The sequence below is a fragment of the Cupressus sempervirens genome, chromosome 10, assembly GCF_028749045.1.
Source record: "Cupressus sempervirens isolate cs-2001-9-10 chromosome 10, ASM2874904v1, whole genome shotgun sequence".
Lineage (NCBI taxonomy): Eukaryota > Viridiplantae > Streptophyta > Pinopsida > Cupressales > Cupressaceae > Cupressus > Cupressus sempervirens.
In genome coordinates, this window is record NC_143127.1 from 531,944,790 (window position 1) to 531,971,098 (window position 26,309).

At 34.2% G+C, this 26,309-nt stretch overlaps 1 protein-coding gene across 3 annotated transcripts in view; it reads left to right on the plus strand.

Annotated features, from left to right (window-relative positions):
* LOC149534986 (NAD(P)-binding Rossmann-fold superfamily protein) overlaps positions 1 to 26,309 on the plus strand; it is a 329,460-nt gene that overhangs the window by 83,900 nt on the left and 219,251 nt on the right. For all 3 annotated transcript variants that reach the window (XM_089807115.1, XM_089807117.1, XM_089807116.1), the window contains exons 6-7: positions 19,020 to 19,175; positions 19,398 to 19,434. In XM_089807115.1, the coding sequence (XP_089663241.1) occupies positions 19,020 to 19,175; positions 19,398 to 19,434 (193 nt within the window). The remainder of the gene's footprint in view (positions 1 to 19,019; positions 19,176 to 19,397; positions 19,435 to 26,309) is intronic.

The window sequence follows — 26,309 nt, forward strand, 5'->3', positions numbered from 1 at the left end:
AAATTAAAGTCATGGAGTCATACACATGACTTCCACCATGCTTACTCGCATAGGGTGGTCCAAGGGCTTTCACCTCAAACTTCTCCTAGAGAAGAATGCATTTCCACCGTGGCTACTTGCAAAAGTTGGTCCACCATACCTAATCATAGAGGGTGGAGCAAGGGATTTCACCTTGAACTTCTCTTTCACAGAGAAGAACTCATTAATAGAATGAATAAGAATGGCTGAGATTCTCTCTCAACAAAGCCTCCTTCTCAGAAAATCACCACAATAAGACAGCTGATTTCAATTTGATTTTTGCATTGCCACATAAGCTTTCAAAGAATTAGACATCTTCCTCTGTCAAGTCCAAAGCTTAAAATACTTTTTATGAGTATCATCAATTCAGTCCCATGACTGTAAGCTAAGTCACAAGATTCGGCGAATATCAAGCTTGATATTCGGATATTGTTGAATTTGAAACTTGCCTAAAAAATTCGTTAAAATCTGCTGTTCATTCGACTGCCAAAAAAGGACTTCGTCAAATAAATTTAGAAATTGCTGGCAGAGTTTGTAGGGTATTGTCAAGTAGAAATGTCTATAAAATCCAATGCGAATGAGCGTAAGTTTGAGGAAATCCAATGTGAATGAGCAGAGTTTGTTGAGGTTGCATTTTCTGAAACATTCGTCTCGAGCAGAGTTTGTTGAGGCGGCATTTTTCCTAACTCCTCTCCAAAATTTTCTGTCTTTCCTGAACTTCATTCGAATTTTATAGTTGCTGTACTCGAATTCAAATTCAAACCTTGTGACTTAGACTGTAAGCAATTGTTCCAATGTTCATGACTTTTGCATGTAATCTCTCATAATGTCATTCTTCTTGATGCATCCTGCACCCAAGAGAAATTGGTAATAAAATCATACAGGCAATGCTAAAAGTATAAACTATTTCCAATTGTATAAAAAAAAGTGTGATCCATACTCAAGGGTATAGAATACTTGTCTCTTTGTCGTTTAAACTTCTCGAAAAATAAATCTTTAGGTTCAATCTAAAATTGAACTGAAAGATACTCACAATAATATCAAAACTTGGTGGCACACAAAACACAAATCGAATGTTACATTACAATGCAGCAAATACAGATTATAACTCTATTAGATAGACTTGATATGATGATCTAATTAATAGCGAGCTCTTATGCCTACAAGTACTAGTATATAATATTTCAACCTTTATAATCATAAAATATATATTAGCAAGCCACTTGTGATTCCCATACTCCTCAAATTTAATAAAAAATAATAATTATTCTATAGAAACATTTTCTAGTAGAAAACAACATCCAAATGAACAAATTATTATATCTTTTCTACTTGCACTAAATGAAATATTCTCCACATCTTAGAAAAATAAAGGAGGAAATAAAATAAAGATAGTGAAGTAAATCATACCTAACTTTGAACCCATTTGTCCCATTAGGATAGCTTTTATAGACATTGTCAAAAGAAATCATCTTCTTCAAATAATCAAGCATTAACAATGATACTTTCGTATTGCCAAAATGGTAGTACCAAGTCAGCTAATACAAGGTGCCAAGAGATAACATAGCACAAGCAACTTGTAAATGCTTTGTATGAAAACTGATGGAGAAGCCAACAATAAGTTGTGGCTGATGCCGAACGAGATCATGGGAAGGATAGGTGGGTGTTAACTTTGGAGGATCACTACAAATGTAGTAGCATGGCCTTTGTGGTATGTGCTTTCCAAATGGCAACCATCTCTCTTATATTAGATGAAATATGGATAGACATGTCCCTTCACAGGACATGTCTTTGTAATTAGTATATAATATAACTGTTTGTTATTTAACACACACATATAATATATCTTTTTAACTATCATAGTTACACCACCTTAGGGGACGGGGGGATGGTGGAACATGGGGACAAGTTTCCGGGACGAGGGGACAGAGGAGCCTTAATTTGGGGATGGTGGGGGATGGGTGTATGTGTGTTTATATACATATGGTACTTTAAATGCTAGTTATGAAAATATGTATTGCAATATAAGATATAAAGATGTAAAAGAGTAAATACTTGAAAATTGGATTGAATTGGAACATCGAACATTGAACATAAATAGTCGAATCAACAAATAGTCAACATTGAGATGTCCCCCATCCGCAACAGAGGTGGCAGAATCTAGTGGTGCCGCTGGGGATGGGGGGACGCAGTCCCCAAGTCCCCGGTGCATTCGAGTCTCCGGGACGTGGGGCAAAAAGAGGGGGGATGCATCCCTGTGTTACTATGTTAAATATATATCTCATATATATATTTTTACTGAGTTTTATCCGACTAAAACTACACTAACATTAACACTCGCTCTTATTAAGGGAGGATAAACATAAGACCATTTATTACCTCAATGTAATATAAGAATATCTTTGATCATAAGATATTCAACATTTTGATATCACATTTGATATCACGAGTATTGGCCACGAGAATATCAACAAATGATATTCACCAAATACTTTGAGTATTAATATTGGGAGTAATGGCGTTCTGTCATCTCATATGACATTCACCATGTACTCTTTAAGAAATGGCCTCCTGAATGTCGAGTTGCAAGATATTCACCAAGTATTGTGAGTTCTCCTAAACATCAATTTGTATAACATTCACCATGTACTGAAAATGTTCATTAGTTATGTGCACAAGCATTCTCATAATGCTTACCATATGAACATCCACTATGCAAAGTATAATCTATCACGATCTCCATAGACATCGTATGATAACCATCATAATAGAAAATTAAGTTATTGTAAGATTGTCACCTTTCAATAACTTTTGCAAATACAAGTGATAATAATTTGGAAGTCGTCACTTCCTCATAATGTACACTGGGGGGAGGCTCATTAACACCATGTAGTCACACACATGGTCTTTCAAACTCCTCTGAATATCAATCTTCGTAACTGCTCATCCAATGTTACCTTTGAAGAGCTGTCAAACTCCCTCTAAGTCTGAAATCAATCTCCCTTTTCTTGCAATAATATTCTCGGAAAGAAAGATCAAGGCAAATGACTCTTATAGTTTTAGACACTTGTCTTATTTTAATATGACTCTCATCATAATAATTACTTATCAATCAATTGTTATTATGATTACTTAATAATCAATTTCTCTTTATTAGATATTTATCTATTCTAAATAAATAACATATAAATATATATGATTATATTTATATTGTATCCCCTTTTATTTAACTCAAACTTTTAAAAATTACTAACAATTCTAATTCGTACTCATTTATCTAATTCCATATTAATGATAGAATTAACTTGACAATATACTTCATAATAATAATAGAAGACTTAAAATCATATACCACATGTACTTACCTTGTTAGGGCCCACACCCACAATTCTTAATAGACCCATCCAATCTAGACCGATTCAAGGATTGTGTGCTCGAGTATGTGGGGTCACTATCTGATACACTCTATATAAGCCATCAAGCATTTGGTTTTCCACATCTACCTACGTTACTCTCGGTTTGTAAAATTATATTCATATATGGATAATTTAATGATGATTATTGTCCATTCCTCGACAAATATCATAATGAGCTAATAAGTGCAAGAAACGATATGTTTAGTTGAAAGAAGCAACCTATGCATGTGGATGAGAATTAAAAAGATTAGAATGTACAAGCTTGAATAGATGATAAAGTTTTTCCCTTAGCGAAGGAACATACTGTTCGTACTCGTGAATAGCAATACCTGATCGAATGTGGAATGAGTGTCTTGTTATTTGATAGGGGGCAGGAATTGAAACTGCAACCTCCTGCTCACTATTGCCCTTAGGGCATTTGCTATGCAAGCCTGCATTCTGTTCATTCCTCTACACTCCAAAGCCTGCACCTTAACTTCCTGCCGCCTCTCTAATATTATTGGGCTTGTTGGCAAATATTGGGTTAGGACCAAGCCACACTTTATACTTGAGCTCACTCTATATCACAATTCTTTGTGCATTGCCCTGTCTCAGAAGAAACCTTCAGCAACACAAGTCGAACACCATTCAGTATAGGATAATGTGAGCCATTCAATCATCATGTGGGTTTAATGGACATTGAGCTCTGCAAAGAACGTGACATGAAGGCATTCGAGCATGGCACCAGGCTTACTATTTGATCTTTGCAAGACTTACAGACATTATCGTGCAGATCAGTCATCTATAACCAAAGACATCGCATATTAGGCCCACAAGATTCCACTCTCCCCATAGATCTCATCCTCAGCGAGCTCATGTCTAATTCAGTGGTAATGGAATTTGCATTTTTTAGGATGTTGCCCCTTCAATATTTCTTTTATTACATATGCAAACCTGGCTTTGATACCATGTTAACTTTGGAGGATCTCTGGAAATGCGGTAGCACTGCGTTTGTGGTATGTGCTTTCCAAATGGCAACTACCTCTCTTATATTATATGAAATATGGATAGACATGCCTCTTTACGAGACGTGTCTATTCATTAGTATATAATATAATTGTTTGTTATTTAACACGCATATATAATATATGTAATATATCTAATTAAGTATATATGTCATATATATATCTTTAGTGAGTTTTATCCTACTGGAACTACACTAAAATTAATAGCGGGGACACGGAAATGATGATTCCGAAGATAAAGTGCGCAACCAACTACACCATTGGTCCTCCGCCATCCGCTTCAGTGTTTTTGGCACTCTCTCTTGTGACTCCCACTGCAAGGCAATCACTCACACACATTGTTCACTCAAAGTAGGTGCTCCTTGGGACGACCACTAAAATCGACATGGAATTTTGTGGTTTTGGCATCAACAAGAATTGTAGAGGGAGGGTGCATGGCTGTTGCAGTGGAATAGGCAAAATCTGATCCAACTTTGGAGACGACATTGGCAGGCAAGCATCGAGAATGTTGGTAATATAGGGTATGGAGCCCCTCAGTGATTCAACTCCCTTTCAAGAGTCCGCAACACTGTTTTCCTCTTCCATCCCTATAAAAATTCCCAAATTACAATTTTATTCGTAGCTCTGCATACCTTTTCCGTTGCATGGTGTTTTCGATTCCAAACTTGGTTTGCCAAAAATTTTGGAAACATAATGGAGATATCAAAGATGACATGAGAAGAATTTGATTAGTAGTGAGTATACACAAGGTAGGATCTAACATACAACTACCTTGAAAACTCTATACTCCTATATTGTTGTTATCTAACCTAGTTCTGATACCATGTTGATGTTTAGCCCCAAAATAAAGATAAACAACAATAAAGAAGATCAAAATAGGTACAAAAGACACAAAACATTTATCTTGGGAAAACCCTTCAACTTGAAGGGAAAATCCAATTACACTAGAAAAATATCTCTTTTAGTGATAATAAAATGTTCAAGTACAATGCATTCACTTGATGCCATATCTAATTACACTAAGCAGTCACATATATAAATTGAAAATGAGATACTCTTCATATTACACCCGAAGGTCTCTTCAATTTCCAAATACAAGACTCTTCATGTTTCCAAATGCATGACTTCTCACATGACAGGTCTTTTTCATATAATATCATCTCAAATATTATTATAAATCTCTTCTCAAGCTGTTGACACAATATATAGGTATTTTCTCAATAGAAAAATCAGAGATGAAGATCTCTATCGCAGCTACAATCTTCAATAAAATTCTAAGTTAGCAAAGATTTTTAATTGTGTATCCTTTTCTTTTGTGCTTCGTGCTATCTAAAATAAGACAAAAACAAAATGAAAATCTTTTTGTCTTAATCCTTGCATTAATGTCTACAATTATATGCATAGTCTGAATTTTATTTAAAAAAATTATGAAGTAATAAATTTTATATTGTTTTATTGTAGTGCCATTATGAGTTCTCATGGCATGAGTGAGGACGAGGTTGAGATTCAAAGTAAAAATGAAACTAAATCCAATTATGCTTTTGAGCATGAGGCTGAGAGAGGTGACCATGATGGTGAAGATCTTTTTGTCTTAATCCTTGCATTATGTCCACAACTATATGCATAGTCTGAATTTTATTTTTAAAAATTATGAACTAATAAATTTTATATTGTTTATTGTAGTGCCATTATGAGTTCACATGGCATGAGTGAGGATGAGGTTGAGGTTCAAAGTAAAAATGAAACTGAATCCAATTATGCTTTTGAGCATGAAGCTGAGAGGGGTGACCATGATGGTGAAACCCAAACCACCAGTTCCATGGTTAGTGCAATTGCGAATTGCCCCTCCAAAATAAAGGCAGAATATGAACTGCAAACATTTTCTTCTTTGTCTCATACGTTGAAGTGCCATTAAAGCCAGCCACATAGTTCTACTCATAGTTTAAAAATTCGATTTCAGCCACATCTCAGCCAACCCAAAATTTTTGAAAATCTCGGAATCAGCAAAAGCTCGGCCAAAATTTCGGCAATAAATCAGCACTTTTATCGAACATTTGAAAATAGACAATTTCTTATAATATTGTCCAAATTTACAATGAATCAATTTAATATTTATATATTATAAATCTACTAAAATTTATTAAAATATTAAATCTATTAAAAATATTACTTATAAATCTATTAAAGTTAAATAAAAAATAAAATAAAATTAGTAATTTAAAATTATCGTAAATTTTAAAATACTAAATTTGAATTACAGCAAATTACTAAATTAGTAAATAGTATTACACTAAAATTTTAATAGTTATATATATATATATATATATATATATATATATAGTATTCTAGGAAATTTAAAATTGAAAATATAATTTTCAATTTTTAATTATTTACCAAAACATAATATTTTGATTTTATTGTTACAAAATAGATCAAGTTTAAAACAAAAATGATTAACTAAATATGTTTATAATATACCAAGGAAAATTTACAAAATAGTAAAATGCTATGTAACATACTCGGGAATACCAAAAAAAAAAATTCCAAATCTGCAAGCTACCATAAATCTCAAGAGTCCAAATTGATGGATTAATTTATTTTGTCAACTGTCAAATGCTGTCAAATACCAACTCCAGACTTTAGTAGTGTCATCGAATGCCAACTGTAGACTCCAGACAGTGTCGTCGAGCCGTCAAATGTTGGGAGTCAAATGTAGGTTGGGAGACAAATGGGAGTCAAATGCAAGTTTCAAATGCAGAGTCCATACAAATGGGGGTCGACTAGGTCGTGATGGAGACCAATGAGAGTCATAAGACTTTTCAATGAATATTTTTAACATAAACGATAAACCTAAAATGTCCTGCCCAAGACTTTTCCATGATATATTCCAGCGAGTTTTGGCATTTACCACGTTATATTCTTAAATATTCGCCACGATATTTTTCCATATTTCACTACCAGTTTTTGGCACGATATAATCGCCTGGGTTTTCACTTCACGAAATATTGCGAGATTGGCAATATTTCGCCAAGTTTTTAAACTATGGTTCTACTAATACTTTGTAAAGGCAAGTTGCATGTATGCTAACTTCTTCTAGTTCAGGAGCCTATTTGGTAGAAACTAGGGGAAACACAAGTTGACAAGTGATGCTCTTAATCCGCTATGTGAATCATTGATTATACACATGATGCCATTGGCAAATTATTCTTTGCCAACGGATTCCATTCGACGTGGCTCAGTATCCTTATCATAAGGAGGCAATGGCAATGGTAGCAAGGGCGGGAGTTAGGACCATCATATGTATGAGTAGGGTAGGCAAAATGAGTAGTATTTAGCTTGGATAAATACTATTCTAAGATAAATGTGTCAATTGAGAAAATGAAGGAAAGTTGAGTGGATGGTTGTAATATGCAGCCATGTCCTGGTCTGGATTTTTTTTGTTTGCTTTTGAATTTAATATTGTTTGATAGAATAAAAAGAGCTGATTTATATTCCAACAAATACAATATTATGACATCAGATATACAGGAAACTGCTTGCGATATTCACTTCTAAAGTCTGTCCAAAATTGAATGTACTGACAAAATTGAAGATACATGGAGGAATAATCTAATTATAAACACGAATAAGACATACCCTTTTGCTGGTAATGAAATTAAATGACTGCACAAAAAATAACCATCAATTGCAGGTTTTAAAATCCCTAGGTTATTCATCAAACTGCTCAAAATGGTATGACCGGGTGTAGAAGTGTCAAACAATAGCTATGATCTTTAGTAAATGTAGATATGAGCTTCTTAAACACTAATGGTTGTCCCAAAATCCTCACGTAGACTTGCAAGAATTGATATGGATGACTGGAACTGATATGGCAAGCAAGGAGAGAATCCGACCAACAAAATAGAAGTTCAGCCCTCAATCTTAAAAGTTCTTCTCTGCAAATCTGATATCCAATAAACTCTGCAGTTCAGAAAAATGTCAACTCCAATATGCCCGAATGTGATCTCTGAATAAAGTCACTAGAGTATTCTCCAGTCTGTATCTCTCAACAAGTTGGAGAGTGTTGCTTGCAAGGAGTTTCATCCTCATAGACCAACCAAAAGAAGCACAATTTCCTTCTAGAGTAGAAGCATAAGCAATATCAATTTTTATCATGCCCAAATAAGAGCCTCATTCTTGGCAGCTTTTTCAAAAGAGCACCTTTTTGGTTTTATACTATTTTTGGGGATTGCTTTTTTAACACAATTTTATTTGGGAATGTTTATCACTATTATTTCAAGAGTGCTTTTTAAGCTATTTTTTTGGGAATGCTTTTCTTTTTCTTTTATTCAACAAGAATCACTTCCCTTTTTAATCTCCCAATGTAGCATAAATAATAAAGGTCTATCCATTAAAATAAGCCACCTTTGATTTAATATTTGGCCTTTATAGTCCCTTCATCAAATAAATAAATTTAAATATCTAATTTAACTTTATAATTCAATAACTGATCAGTATTCAGTTACTTCAGACTATATCAAATGTCATGTTAAACATCAAAACATAAGTTCACTGACACTTCTAAAAATAGCAACCAACTCCAGCAGCACTCATCACTGACTTACTGAAAATAACAAGTATAGGATAAAATGTTTGAAAAGTCTCTAGAAAATGAGCATTATGCTGCTTATACCCATTTGAACAACTAACTACTTCTATCAATACCTCTAGGATTCCCTAAACCCATTCATTAGCCTAGAAGAATCTCATGAATAGGCTAACAACGTCTCCATGCCAGAGGTTATAATCCACCCTCCGCGGAATTGCTTGTCTTGAAGCAAATCCAATTTAGCCCCAAGATCAGTATGTGGACAAAAGTAAAACAGGTGATAATCCCAAGGTCCCAAGTCAACCTCAAAGATCTCTTACACCATTTACTCCAAGCACTGATATGTTGAACAAGGGACCTCTTGAAACCGACCCGACAGAAGAACAATTGAAAATGCCAAACTTTTTGTCATTCCTTAGAGAATTGACCTTCCAAAATCTCAAATTTAGGCACCAAAGGAGGAAACTCAAGAAAGTAATCGTAACCTATCTCATACTGAACACCTTGTACTCCAAAATAAGCGCTACTGTGGAATGTCCCCTTTCTACAATAAGATTTAATAGTAATTAATAATAATAGAATTAGGATATAAAAATAAATAAATACAGAAATCTCTGCCCAAAGTGGAGTGACCTTTGATAAGGATTGATCGCCCAAGTGTAGGGGATGAAAAGAGTTGACAACCAAGAGGACAAAACGATAAAAAAACAGAAGCTAATGTTGAAAATGTGATGGCAAAGAGAAAATTTTGAGCATGACCAAGCATGTAAGAGGTGATAGAAATCCTCTCAGCCTAGGATTTTGGCTGCAAAGCAATCCTCTTAATCGAAAAAATTCTGCCCCTCGTAATGAATTTGTAAAGTTTCTGCTAATTCCTTATCTCTGAATCAGACTTTTAATCCAGTCAAAAAATGCTGAGAATGGTCTTTTAAGAATTCTGAAATTTAATGAAGTTAATGCCTATTTCGATGCAGATCCAATAATGAATATTCAACCTTTGATTGTGAGGGAGTATCTCTGATATAGTTCGCAGGATATAGATGCTTAGAGGAGCAGACTTTGTTGTAACTGTGTGTCCTCAATCGGCATTGATAACCTCCCTATATATCCTTCCTAAAGGGTATGTCCCTCAAAGGGACGTAACCCTACCTAAACTAGCACTAACTAAACTCCCTCTAAGTCGGCAATCTGGGAAGACAAATTTAATAGCACCTAACTAACTATGTGTTAGTTTAGTTAAGCATTATACTGTTGCTTCATGAGAAGTCGCCGGCTCCTATAGGAAGAGTTATATATAATATAATGCCAGTTTAGAGATATATTATAATAAGAAGAGGAAGTATGGTCTGTACTCTAGGATTGCAACCACAGACACAACAATGAAAGTGGGATACAAAACAAGTTCAAACTCCCTTACAGCTCCAAGAATGATGAAATTTGCCAAGTCTTGTAAGTTTATTAACCAAACAAAGCCTATATAAGAGGTTGGAACTTTTCAAGATGGTTTTTTAATCCTCATATTCCCAAAACCCTGCCATGTCTCAGGATGGGCTGTAAGATGAATGATAAGGTGGTCAATTTGTATAATGAAAGGGGATAGCAAACAGATTTCTCCATTTCCCTTCATCAATGGCGATCCAAATGCATCAAGGGGCAAGTTGAACCAATTCATGATTTGGCAGAGATATTTGTGCAGGAATTCCGCCCAATATTTGTCCTCTAAAGCAAAAAATCTCACCCATAGAGAAATTCAGCCTAAAACTTGAGATTTTTCATCTCAATCATCCCAAAATTGAAATTCAAACCACCAAAGTTGGAGGAGCTGAAATACTGGGACAGTTGATATGTTTGAAAGAAAAAGAAAAAATTGAATTCGATTTCATCTGTGAACAAGGTTAGCCTACAATGGAGAAAGGGAAAATTGGTTAAATAAAATGTTTTAATTGGCCTGAGAGGCCAATTTGGCCCAGTAAATAGACCTACCTTTTAAAGTCTCAAGTTGTCTATCTAAGGAGAGAAGTAGCGATTCATTTCACATCAAATAAAAAAAAACTTGCTCTCTACTATCACATTAAGTATCTTCTCTCATTGATATCAAATTGCCTCATCTGAGGCAGAAAAATATTTCCTTATAGACAGCTAATATCATAGGAAAAAAAATTACAAAGGAAGCAGAGAATTAGCATCATAAGACAACTAGGTGATTTCATTGATTAAGGGGCAATTTGGAGAGGATCTTGGAGGATAAATCTTTTTTTCCTTCAGAAAATCAGAATTTGGGGATTGTAAAGAAAGAAATCTGGGCTAAAAATGAGGAAAAACAAGAATTAAAGTGAGCAAGAAGGAGAATTATGGAAAAATAAAAAATAAAATCAGACCTTAGAAAATTGAGAATTATTAATCAAGTAGAGGAAAAGGTTGATTTAAAGTTGATCTTGATGCAATTTCATGAAGATTTCAGATTTTCTTCATTTCGTTATACTTATCCATTTTGTGAGCTTAATGCAATTTCTCTTTAGTTTTTGCAAGGTGAAAATGTAGAAGATAGGAGAGAAAGGATATGATGGCAAGGCCAAATTCAAGACTTTAAGCAAGGAAGGAAGCTACGAGATCAAGCTCAAGGACTTGAAATGGGAAGGAGGTTTAAGTTACCAAAGTGTGAATTCAGGGATCAAGATCAAGATGGAGTTCAAGAAAAACAAATAAATCAGAATTTACAAGTGGAAGAAATAATCGTCAACTTAAATCTCCTCTAGAAATCCAAGTTTATTTTGAAGGATCCAAGTGCATGAAGACTTCATCATTTGATAAAGTTCAAGTTCCAAGTTTGGAAGTACAATCAAGTTCAAATTATGACAATGAGAAAATTTCGAAGAACGAAGATAGAGAAAATTTGAAAAAATGAAGCAATGTGGGAATATGCCATCACAATTGGAGGTCTTATAATTGATAAGATAAATATTTGTCCATGTTTTTGATAGTATTCTCTATGTTTGGCATAGTTCCCTATATGCTTTGTCACCTTGTTTCATTGTTCCTTGTTATGTGTTCCAAAGACTTGTCTTATTACCTGGATGGGTTGGTAGCATGTGGACACATAAACTTTAGTTTCACGGTCTCATAGTTTTATGGGTTAGACTTTCATGGTTAAAAACTTATGGTTGAACATTAACATCTTTCACAATATTATGCAATATGCTAATATATGATAATCTATAATTATGTTTCGATGGATAGTTTATCATATGATGAATGAATACATGTTGCATGCCATATTGGATATGTGTTGTTCCTTGTTCTTGTTAAGCATTAATGGTGCATATCAGTTAGTTGAAGGAATGTCCAAACAAGTGCCCAAGCAGTTAATCATGAAGAACCAGTCGTGCAGCTAAAAGGAGGACCATAGAATCAATCCAAGACTGAAAGCTGGCGACAATCAGGTTGAGGCTAAGTCAACAGGAATGGCCTTAATGTTGAGAAAATCTAGGAAGTAGTGGAGCTAGATATGTTCTTCATGTTCATTTAATAAGTTCTTTTTCCTCACTTTATGGATGTTTTTACTCAATATGCAATAATGGTATCCACCTATTCTTTTGGTGTGATCAGTTAGTATTTAGTTTTTCTTTTATAAGTAAGTACAACTCTCCTGCATGAGAGAGAAGGAGAGAAGAGCAAATTTTGAGCACATTTTCCTTTTATCCAAGTTCAGTTCATAAATGTAATGAGATTTGTTTTGATATAAATGCAATAATTGAGTTTTGAAGATCTATCCATTGTAATTGAGTTTTGGATTCTCACTCAAGGGGGCCCACTTGTTGAGTAATCCTTAGTAGTATTAGTTTCTTTTCCTGCAGTTTATAGTTTCAATACTGGTGTTTTTCTATTCCTGCAACCACAACAGGCAGAGTAGTTCTTGTCTGATTCAAATGGAACATTGTTTTAGACAGTCTTGTGATTTCATGACTTGCATTTACTTCAGCAGAAATGTTTCAGGTTAAGTTACTTTCCAAGCATTTATTTCCTGTAGCTTACAAGATAACATTACTCTAGTAGGCACTTAGTGCATATATTGTGCAGTTCCATTTCAAGTATACGTTCCTTGGTTTGATGATAAAATGAGCCTTCATAATGAGAAATATAGCTACTCAGATAGGATATCCAATCGTAGTTAGGTTATGAACATAGTTATTATCCCTTTTTGAAGTCAAGCAATAATGTTGATTATCAAGAGATATTTTCTTGTCACCTAAAGGATTGTACAAGTCTACAAGATAAGGATGCTAAGGTGCACCCCACTTGACTTCTACCAATCAGATAACTCCAATAAGACATGTTCTTGCACATTCCATATTATGCCAAGTGTACAATTTTCTTATTGTCTCTCAAAAGCATTATAAGTTTCTTATTTGTCCATAGGGTTGCCTTCATGTAATTGGTTGATAGTGTGAAAACCCTAATTAGGGTTTGTAATGGAAAATTTTTGGCCCTTGATCTTGAATCGATCTTGGCCCTTCATTGTAATTGAGCAAATATAAAAGGCCAAGACCTTCTTATATATAATAGTTAGTTAGTTAGTAGTAGAGGTAGGGTAGGAGAGATACTTGATGCAATTGTTGCTATAATGCTATCAAAGTAATCGATGATTCATTGTTGGTCTTCATGGTGGATTACTTAATGTTGCTTTGAATTATTGCATGGTTTCTTTGATTCCTCAGATTAGATTTCATTGCATGTTTAGCTAGTAGTAGAAGTTGAGTATGAGAGGAGACTTGATGAAATTGTTGTCATAATGCTATCAAAGTAATTGATGATTTATTGTTGGTTTTCATGGTGGATTACTTAATGTTGCTTTAAAGTTTTGCACAGTTTCTTCAATTCCTCATTTGGACTAGATTTCATATTATGTTAATTACAAGCTGAGGTAGATGAATAGAAGATATTGTTGAATGGTGATTAATGGTGAAGCTAGTATTCGTATCTTTTGTTACTTGGTGATTGTAAGTTGCAGCGCAAGGTTAGATCTAGGCGTAAATTGTAAGTGTTTAATTTTAATTGGAGATGTTCATTTAGGTTGTGTCTTCATAAGGCATTTGGATGAATATTGACAATTTCAAAACCATTCCTACATCCATAAAAGATAGCACCGCCTTATGTATTAATGTTTTGCCTCGAGATAAAGATAAACAACAATAAGCCAAATAAAGAACACTAAGACACAAAAAGATGCAACAAGTTAACTTGGGAAGCTCTCCAACTTGAGGAGAAAAAATATATCTATTTCATTTAATAAGAGACTCTTCATATCATAATGTGAAGTCTCTTCATTTTCCAAATGTGAGTCTCTTCATTTTTCCAAATATATGTTTCTTCACATGTCACATGTCTCTTCATAATTTAAACACGTGTCTCTTCGCTTGTTACACGTCTCTTCATATTTCCAAACACATGTATATGAAAGAGCACCATGTGAGCAATTATGATATCTCCTCCAACTACAAGCATCAACATTTCCTCTTAGCAAAGGAGATATCATTTGCAATTTTCATGTTATCATGATAAACACAATGGCTACACCATGTGTATCGACAACAAATTTTCTCAACATGAATAGGCATCTCAGCACGACATTCACCGTGACTACTCCCAGAGGGTGAAGAAATATCAAACGAAGTCATGGAGCTTCACACATGACTTCCACCATGGCTACTCCCAGATAGCAGATTCACCATAGCTACTCCGAGAGGATGGAATCAAGGGCTTTCACCTCAAACTTCTTTTGTAGAGAAGAATTTAATAACAAGGAATTGCAGTTCCAACTTCTCCCTCACATAGAAGAACTCATTAACAAGGGATTGCACCTCGAACTTCTCCCTTCCAGAGAAGAACTAATTAAAGCACATAAATGATCATCTCAATGTTGAGACTTCCTCTCAACAGGGACAACATACATCTTAATTATCATAATAAATTTATTGACTTTAATGTTTGACCAAATAAGGAGGTTTTGCAGCACACTGCTTCATGAGCTTGCTGATCTTGAAACTTTTAGCTGATGTCTTCAATTGTTAGAATTAACTCCCTTTTATTGCAATCTCTCATTATCCTTATGCTTCTTGATCCATCCTAGAAGCATTTTAGAGAGATTAGTAATAGACTCAACCTATGTCCCGAAGACAAATATATAGATTAATGCTAGTAGCATATAAAATTCAAACTTCCCTATACTATTGCATGAGTTGATTGCATCAAATTCATAAACAATATTTAGAGGTATAATATAAAATACTTATCCCCTTATTGTAGTCAAAGAATTGGGCTAGTCCTCTTGAGGATTAGAGAGCAAAGAGTCTTTCTTGATAATTACATCTTTGACCAAGAAAACCTTGAGCATCATTTCCCTTGGTATCAGAGCACTTATAGTGTTGCCACATGCACTTGTTTGAAACTCAAGGCATAAATCAATGCTACATCAAGAGTCAAAGGTAGATTCTCTTGTTGTTACACATTGCACTTTTTTGTAAAAGCCACATGATTACCATAATACTCTCGATGCTTAGCAAGATCCAATAATTCCAACACCCATAACTCACATATAAAAGAGCGACGCCTTCATTACCAACATGCTTCTCAAAACACACGGTTGTATTTTTCCATACATATTTTCCATTGCCCATCTACTTAATAACATTATCGAAACTATCATCAGACTAAAACAAGGACGGAAGTATAAATGAATAAAAAGCAGCTGTCAATCTTATATTTTTGGCATCGTCTATAAACATAGAACATTAACAATGAATATAAAACCCTCCAACTTGAAGGGAAAAATCCAACCACACCAAAAATATCTCTCTTTTATTAAATAATAGAGGTTTGAGTACAATGTTTTCTAATTAATGCACCATACGTCACGCAAAGCAATAATATATATCTTGAATTGAGAGACTCTTCATATCATAACCAAAAGTCTCTTCATATTTCCAAAAACATATCTGTTTGCATGTCGCATGTCTCGTCATATTTCCAAACACGTGTCTCTTTGCATTTCGGATGTCTTTTCATATTTCCAAAAAACATGTGTATTTGAAAGAGCACCATGTAAGTAATCAGGATAGCTCCTGCAACTACAAACATCAACAATATGCTTAGTTGACATGACGAAGTAACGACTCGTTAGAGGCTCACCTCATCATCAACATTATCTTACATTCTTAGAGTTGGTTAGAATTTCTAGACCCTTCCCTTTGCAATTACTTGGTTGGAAGTGATACATCCATTGAATGAGCAATGTAAGTCCCTCTGTGATAACCAAAATATCTTATCATTAAAACTGTGTGAAATTTCACGATTAAGAAGGAACCTTGAGGTTCTTTCATTTGATCACACAATCCACACACATTGTTTAGCACATGAGCATCCTTATTCAAGAGAGAGTTGAAGATTTGGTGTCTTATCTCAAAACACTAAGTATTTGATTCTGGATGTTGCAGTGGAACAAAACTCATATCAACAAGTAGCAGCAGCAACAATATCAATTTTAGAGTCCAAAGCCTCCCATGGAATGTTTCTTCCATCATCGTTAGTATTTTATTGCCACTGAGAATAACTTTATACAGAAGTACGCTCACAATGAGCTCCACCATGTTGCTGCACTCCACTGATTTCCATGTGACATCCAACAAGAGCACATTTGATAGCACTTGAAAAATCATTATCAATGATATTCATTAGCAAAGATAATCTGATCCACAATAGTTCGTTGCAAAAAGTAAAATGATCATGGATGATCAAAAAGACAAATGTTTATTCCTCACTGCTACATTCTACAACCAGATCATTATAAATCCTCAAACTGGAAGGATATGCATTGCGTATCAAGTCATCAATGTCAACATCAACAATTGTTACTCCAAGAGTTGGAGTGACAATTCAAAACACTAAAATGAATGAAATCAGCTGCTAACATCAATGCAGGATCTGAAAATTTCATAATCAACATCATTCTGTTTCAAAAGAGCAGCTGAGTCAATCGGCACTCCTCACCTACTTAATAGAAATAATAAGCATAGGGAAAAGTGTCCGTAAAGGCTCCAAAGATTGGCATCATGCTCCTTGTACCTGTCGAAAAATATGGTCCATGTTGTGACAAATATGACCCATGTGTGGAAAGCTGTACAATGTTTTATTGAGGCAGCTTATAGACATACTTGGCAGACTCCTTGTGTGCATGCCATGAATAATGCACTCAAGGACATGAGAAAGATTGACTAGATATGCATCCTATTTCATTCTTTTGGAGAGAATGGTTAAGTTGCAAAAGGACATTGGAAGTAATGGTTATCATAGAAGAGTGGAATCATTGTCCAAGTTCAAGATGAAGCAAGGGAAGAGGGTGAAGGATGTAGTGAAAAATGGTGTTTGTGGGGTGTTGCTAAATATAGTCTTCATCATTTCTCTATTTTTATCTGTCATTAAGTATAGGAATGCCAATGCACATAGCCTATGTAGGTGTATGAATGCATTGATTCTATGCTAGATTAAGTGAGGTTGTTGTGCAAGAGGAGGACCCAACATTACCATTTTGTAATGATCTCATTTAGCCAATCATTCAACAAAGAGCAAAGAAGCTCAACACTACGTTACACATGGTTGTCTAATCATTGAATCCCAAGCGGTACAGGCAAAGGCCTGGTAGAGTTACACCCATACATGAGGGGCATTTAAAAGATGTATGACCCTATATGGATCAACATCATTCATATTTTGTGGACAAAACTTGCCTCTTAGGGGTCATTCTGAGGAGGGCATGATAGATAGGGCAAGTATGGCACAAGAGGACCCAATTTTGTGGTGTAATCACCCTGGACCAAATTCATTGATTATGATTCTAGCCATGCGATTACTATTTTAGGTTTCTAGTTCTTAAGTTTTTAAGAGGAACTGGTATACTTATAGCTTCATCTACTCTCTTAAGAGTAACAAGCTTACTTACAAGAAAGCAAAGAAGCTTGAGATGTACATCGTATGTTGCATCTCGTTGACTGCAAGACACTTTTGTACTAGGAGAGTCCAACAACCTATGGAATGGAGAGCCAAAGGAGCCGACGAGATTGATGAGGTTGGTATGATTACACAAGACAGTCCGTTTAATATTATATTGAGGTGCTTGACTTTGTGGGTACCAGTTCTAGCCATTCTAGTGATGAGGAGTTTGGAAATGATTAGAAGTCTCACTTCTCTCCATTTTGTTATTTTGAAACATACTTATTGTAATCATCATTATGAAATCTTGAATATAGTATAAATTTTGAGTTCTCATTTTTATTGTTTAATTTAAAAGTGTTAATGTTCATGTCAAAGTTTAGCAGTTTTTTAGTTTTACTAATTTTTGTCAATGTTTCATTTGTAATTTTAGTTCATCTTTTTAAAACTATTTTTTCAAAATACAACATGACGTATGTATATCAGCACGCTGCCTCCCCACTACTTGTTGCCATCATCATTCTCACTGTCTCTTCATCAAGAAACTTTTTGGAATTATGCCTTTTCTGCTAACCTTGTTTGCAGTCTAGAGCTGCAAATTGAATATTATCATTCTGAATAGAAAGATTGTTGCATGTGATCTCTTAACAGAAGAAGCCATATTTTGGAATAGGATGGTGCCAAAATTAAACGAGTGTCTAGTTCTTTGAAACTTCCTTTGAATTAAATGGTCCTAGACTTTTTATAATTATGGAAATGCCATTTATCTTTGAACACTTTTGTCTTCTGGTTTTCAGTTTGTCTTAGTTGGAATGTTCTATGATGTGCATTGCATAGGAGGTTTATTGTCTCAACGTTTCAGATACTTCTGTAGGTCCAGCTTTATGGAAACATGAGAATAAGCTTTTCTGTTCAGGCTATTGACTATTATTTAGTAACATATTTTATCTCAACTGTATCAAGCTTGCTATGGATAACTAGTCTACTGCTTTATTATTGTCTTGTTTGCAGAGCTATACATTGAATATCACAACTGTCGAAGGTTTTGAAAAATTCATGTCAAGTTTGACAAACCAAGTATTTAAGTCCTCTACTGGCAGACAGAGTGGAGTTGATTTAGTTTTAAGCTGTGTGGATAACTACGAGGCCCGCATGGTTGTGAACCAGGTAAATTTTAGTTCTGATTTTACTGGAGTTTAAGCCATTCTAATTATTCGGGTAACTGTTCTATGGTGTTAGAATTATCATAAATATTTGCTAGAATTATTCAAAAATGAAATTTTCCTTACAATTGTGAATTCCTCAATGGATTGGATGCTTATGTTGTTTTCTAGTGTTTAGGATTCTATATCTTGGTAAAAATCTTATATTCATCATTACGTCATGCAGGCTTGCAACGAGCTAAACCAAACATGGATGGAATCAGGTAAATGTTTTTAGAAAATCTGCTTGTGATTTTCCATTGTTCTTTCCCAATGTACAGCTGGTTTTCTTTTAATGACTGGTTCATATTAAACATGCTAAAATCTTAATAATAATTTGTAATGGGCTGTGGCAATCGGGTGGTAGCAATTGTATGCTTTCAAGTCAGTGTGAGGAATTTGACATAATTAGTATGACAAATTATTTTGCAGTTGAGATTGTCAATAGAATCCACCAAATGTTTTGGAATATCTCCCTGTATTGCTTTCCCATTTTCTTCCTAAGAATGTTTGGCCATCTAGTGATGCAACATCCTAAGATACATTTCTATATGCTGTTTCCTAAGGGTCATAAGTAGTCCCTAGGACCCCTCAAGATCATTAGAACCCTCAAGATCTCTAATGATGTTGAGGGGTCCTTGCTCCTAGGATAGATTATGGTTAAAATGAGGGTTGTAAGGGGTCATAAGTGCATGATGAATTTCACATAATCAATAAGGCATGTTCGATTCACACTCTGTCTACTCTAAGTAAGTCTTAGTATTTTTTATTTAATATATTGCATATTGTTTACAAATATTCTGTTCATACAAGCATCAACATGAAGGAAATAGGAGCTCAATATGAATATACACACTAGAAATTACCTATGGAAGACCAAGAGTCACTACCCAAAATTCCACTTTATTTAGATATCACATCCACATAAGAAGCCAATTATGGAAGACTAAGAGATACAACTTAGAATTCCACTTTAGATGTTCCTATGAGAACTTGGGCTGCCACAACGAAAATCCAACATTTTAACTAATGAAGCTCAACTTTTAGAAAGAACGGTAAGAGTTTTGGAAAATCTCCACACACACACGAATCTCTTTGAAAAAATTTGGCTCTCTATTGATGTGATCAGAATGACTATTTTTCCCAAATATGTCTTCTTTGCTTTACAACATGACATGTAAATGCATTTCTGACTGCTCTCTGTGACTTGCCAAGAGTAAAAACATATTTTGCATCAAGTTCCTGGGTTGGGGACAGCAGGAAACAAAGGGTATGTTTTTGGTGCGGTAGGGGATTGGGCACCTTTTCACATATAAGGCATTTTCCATAAACATTATAGAACCATATTTAACGAAACATTACATATGAATTGAGAATCCGCATGAGACTTTCAATGCATAAGCATTTGAGTATGAGATTTCTTTACCAATTTGCATGCGTGCAACCACTCACACAGTCCTGCACAGACATCGGATGCACATCTAGCCATCTACCCTCACACGCGCACAAAAACAACAACTAAATTTTAAGGTCTAAAGGGTACAAGTACAAAGTCACAAAATGTAGTCTATCTAAGGTCTAAATCTAGCATGCCTCCACATCATCTCACCGAAATCTAATTTAGACTATGAATTTGTGTGGCGTCCTTACAATAGCATTCTAATGTAAAATTGAAGTTTTTTGATACTTCAAATTTATCAGTCTTGAAATCTCAAGACACCATGCATGGCAACCCTCTTTCCAGCTCATTGATAGGAAAGCTTGCACCTTTTGATGCATTGGATGAAGTCATACGTGGACCAATTCTTTTATTGCAGTAGAGGAATAAACAACTTATGAATGGAGGTGAATGGCAGGCATCCTCAACTTTGGTATTTACTTGCAGTGCCATTTCCACCATCCAGTAAGGTTTTCCTTGCCTTAGTTTATCGAATGTTTGACTATAAACAAAAGAAAGCTATTGTTTTAGAAAGTAATTTTTCTCTGTCAAGTAAATAAATCTTAGAAAGAGCCTTTATTAATCCTTCCTCCAGTTCTTCATAGTCATGAGGAAATTTGTGCAATGTCCCCTACTAGAACCTTAATTTGCTCTAAAATTCCCATTAGGCTTTGAGTTGCACTTGGGAATGGCAATTTGTAGTGTTCCTTGCTAGGAGAATGGCAATTCCCAATGATTACAACAAGACTATTAGAGTTAAATCTCTCTATTTTTGTTCCTCTCTCTTCTATAGATTTATTTCTGTTTCTAATTGCCACTCTTCTTCTATTTTTCCATATTCTCTCTTTGTTCAAATATGGAAGCTCTCTTTTTCACTCTTCTTTTATGTTTCCATTTTCTCTCTTTGTTTCAATATGGAAGCTTACCCTTTCTTGCTTCAGAAAGTTTCTATTTCTTTCTCATTATTCTTTTTAGAAACATTATTGTGTATACTTGTATATATAGTTCATTTATGATCTCTGTTTAGTAACACATTTATCATTTTTTACCATAATATGGCATCAGAGCTATTTTTTTGTAAAAATAATAATTTCATTATTGAAATCTTTTGAGTTATTGTTTGAAATAGGTTTTGAAAATCTTTAATTTCTTCATAAATTTTTTTAGACTTGTAAGATTTTCAAAATCCTTTGTTGGGGTGTGGTCAAAAAATATGTTTGCAAGAACCGCATGGTGTTTTTTTTGCAGGGATTTCATACAACCATTGTGGTTCATTTTTTGGGCATCCCAACTCATTTTGGCACCATCTAGGGTTTTTAAAACAACCCTCTTTTCTTTGATCTACAACTAGATCTTTTCCACCATTTTTAAAAATTAACTCTGCAACATTTTTTTTAGTTATTTTCAGCCGGTTATGTTTTTATTCAAAACTCTCTTTTCCATGCCAGTTTGAAAAACTCATTGTAGATCCTTGGTGGGTTTTCCACCCACCAAGATCTCAATTGGGTCGTCATTAGATTTTCTTAGTACCTCGTTTTCTATGCATCAAAATTTGTGCCGCTATTTTTTTGATCTTTTAGGGATTTTTGAAATCTCTTTGGATCTTTGTCCAAATTTTTTAATCATTCTGAAATTTTTTACGAAATCCGTGCTAGTTGTACCTCATTATTTTTTTGAAGTCTATACCTACATTTGCCTTTTCTTTTTGCATTGGCATTCATATTTCAGATTCTGTACTATCGCCTCTTCTTTGATTTTTTGTTTTACGTGCATTGGGAAATGTGCAAAATGGCGTCATTGACCAACTTAGTGTTGGAAGGCAATCAAAGATTCAATGACAAATATTATCTGACTGAGCCTTCTAAGGATTCCCTTGTAGATTTTTGATTTGAAGTTAGATTGACCATTAAGAGAGGTTATTAAGAGTCAAATTTCTCTATATTTGTTTCACTCTCTTTTGTAGATTTATTTCTATTTCTAATGGTCTTTCTTCTTCTATGTTTCCATATTTTCTCTCTATTCAAATATGGAAACTTTCTCTTTCTCTCTTTAGATTGTTTCCATTTCTCTCTCTTTGTTCGTTATAGAAACATTCTTTTGTAGAGTTGTATATTTAGATCATTTATAATTTTTGTTTATTAACACATTCATTATTTTGCAATAATAAGGGCACTATGCATTTGATCAGATCATACTAGGAACAATCACTAATTTAGAATACATATTTGGGTCCAAATTCCTTATTTCTCTCGTAATTATTAACCTTAAGAATGATGGTAGATTTATTGTGCCAAAGGCGTATAAGAGTCTACAAGTGGGCTCCCTCAATGCTCTTACCCATCTTGGGATTTACCTATCATGTAATGGAATTTCCTCTACCTTTCCCTCCACAAATTGCCTATCCTCTTAGTAATTGTTGAGTGAATAATAATTATACCATTACTATCTTATATTTTACACACACACACACACACAATTCTGATTATTTTTATTTTATGAATATTCACAATATATAATATAAATAATTTCTGATCTAATTTTTATTAACAGATGTAATATATAATATGTATATTGATATGTATTAGACCCTATAAAGGTCCCTTGTCCCTAATAGATATAATATTTACGTATGTGTATCTCCACTTATTTCTAATAAATTGATGCATATATATATGCGTACACATCCAAATATACACCTATACATATGTGTATAAGACTACTATAAGTACACATGTAACCATGTGAATATCTACTTGTATTTTTAATTGTGTACATAGATATGTGTGTGAGTGAGAAAATGCATCTATAGTTGAATGGACAAATAAATGCAAATATATATATATATATATATCTCATAAAAATATTATATATATAATGTTTATGTTATATATATTAAATATGCAATCACCAATATATATACTCATAAAATATAATGTAATATATTTGTGTATATATACATGTATATCTATATTATATTATATCTTATGCCTATGTATACATATATCATAAAAATATTATATATATAATGTATATGTTATATATATAAAATATGTAATCACTAATATAATATATATTGAAGTAACGAGAATCGAAATCGGATCAGAATTGCCAAGGCCAAATCGAATCACGAATTGGCCATGAATTAGAATTGAATCAGCCACGAATCGGCAAATAAAAAAACCCTTGAAATTTAGAGATTATAACAATTTAAAACTTATTTCATGCACCATTATTGAATATAACTTAAACACAATATAACATAATCAAATAGAAGCTAACTTACATAAACATGGAACATAAATGATAACTCCATCACATATGTAACTACGTTACACATAAAATATAAATTGTAGCTTAAGTAAATAGAAATCATAGGATCATAATGAGTCAAATCATAGAATGTACGTAAAATGAAGATCCGTAAGACATCAAATCATAAATGTATGTAAGATGAAGATCCACGAAACATATGTCTATTAGTATTTGTAAACAAAATGAAAAAAAAAATGCTCTAGCTCAAGCCTCATCATCATCATCCTCATAATCCTCAAGCTTTACCGATTTTTCATGATTCACAAAGGTGATTTTGGCAATTTTTTTCATGAATCGCATCAATCGACGATTCATGCGATGAAATCGTTGATATGGTTCACCAGTTCAAAAAAAATCTGGAACCGTGAATTGAATTGCCAAACTTGCGATTCCATCGATTTCATGGCGATTCTCGTTATTATGATATATACTCTCATAAAATATAATGTAAAATATATATTATATTATATCTTATGAGTATGTATACATATGTTGATGTTGATCCACATACATTTTTTGTAGATTTTGTGTATTTTCAATATTTATATTTTTAATAAAAGCTTGGTAAATTTGTTAATGTGATCAGTGACTTTGGCATGACATGCCGTTTGGCTCCATGTGAAACGTTTTTGACCAAGGGCTATGGACCATTGAAGAAAAACATGGGGGATCTCATCCTCTCATTACAAACGGAGGCCCAAATCTGTAAGCACATTGTACTAGCTAAGGCACAAGCCAACGATCTCAATGGCCCAATGGAGGATTGAACCTGGTTGAGGACGGGACAACAATACCACAACTTAACCAATGCACAAGTGGTGAACCTAGGGTCCTTAAGTGCCTTAAGGATATCTTGACAATGCTGTAACAAATTGTGAGCTCTAGCCACTCTACTGTCACCCAACACCAAGTCTACATATGATGGTGCATCATGATCATATAAAGCTTGGAAGGGAGTCATACCAATGTACATATGGCACGTAGTATTATAGAAATACTCACCTAGATACAACATCAAGTCTCCAACCTCAAATGACCTTTTTCTTTGACGTCGATCTGCATACATTTTTTGCATGGTTTGTGTATTTTGAATTTTTTTTTTGATAAGTCTTGGTAAACTTTTTAATGTGATGGGTGATGGTGGCAGGAAATGCCCTCTGATTCCATGTGAAATGCTTTTTACTAGGAGCTATGAACCAATGAGGCCAAAATGGGGGACCTCATCCTCATATTACAAAGCCGAGGCCCAAACCTGCGAGCACATTGGATTAGCAAAGGCACAAGCCTGCAATCACACTGGCCCAACGAAGGTTCTAACTTGGGTGGGGACGGGATTAAACCACTACTTAACCAACAATGTATATGTTGAAGATTATCCTGAAGTGTCAAGGATATCCTGACAATCTTGTAACATATCACAAGCTCTAGACACTCTATTGTTATCCAATACCAAGTCTGCACATGATAAACTTATAACATTGCCTATTGCCCTTCCAATTTTGGCACTGGTCTTTATATTACTTCAGATTCATAATCTGTACGATGGCAATTATTTCATATCTTTCCTTTGAAAATTGGTCTATTTATTTATTATAATAATTTACATACATTCTAATTCTAAAAATATTTCATTCTCAAGTAATCATATTTATTATTATTTTCAGAACATACAAGTTTGAAGCATTTAACTTCTTGTCATTTGGAAGACTTCCATTGCATTTATAATAAAATTGTCTGCTATAAACATTATTGGATCTTAGTGACTTGTCCAAGATTAGGTGCACCCGCCTTGGCTTTGCAGAGTGAGAAATGCAAGGGACTTGGATTACATTGATCAGTCTCGTCAAGTTGGCCATAACCGATTGGAGATCCTAGCAACTCAACTTCATCGGAGAAATTAGTGACAAATCAACTTTTGTAGCTGAATCAACTTCATCAGAGAAATTAGTGACAAATAAAGTGGAGGTCATAGTTGGATCTTGGTAGTAACTGTTTATTTCACCAAATGGGTAGAAGCCATACCTACTCGGCGATCTACAAGTTATGATCAAAGTTCCTTACAGAGAATATTTTGACCAGGTTTGGGTTCCCGCAAAAGGTTATAGCAGTGTTTGGCTAAATGTTTTGTATATCATTGACTGGGACTAACAAAATTGTGACTTTAGGCAACATTTCGTGAGATTTCTCTCTTCTCTTAGCAATAGGGGAGGCTCCCTTCTTATTGTAGGTGGCTTCAATAGGAACTTAACTGAAATTACAAAAAGGATGGTTATCTTGATTAGTTCCTCTTTTTTTAGGAATGATTTGCATACAACTATAACTCTTCAACTTAACAAAAAGTGCCTTATT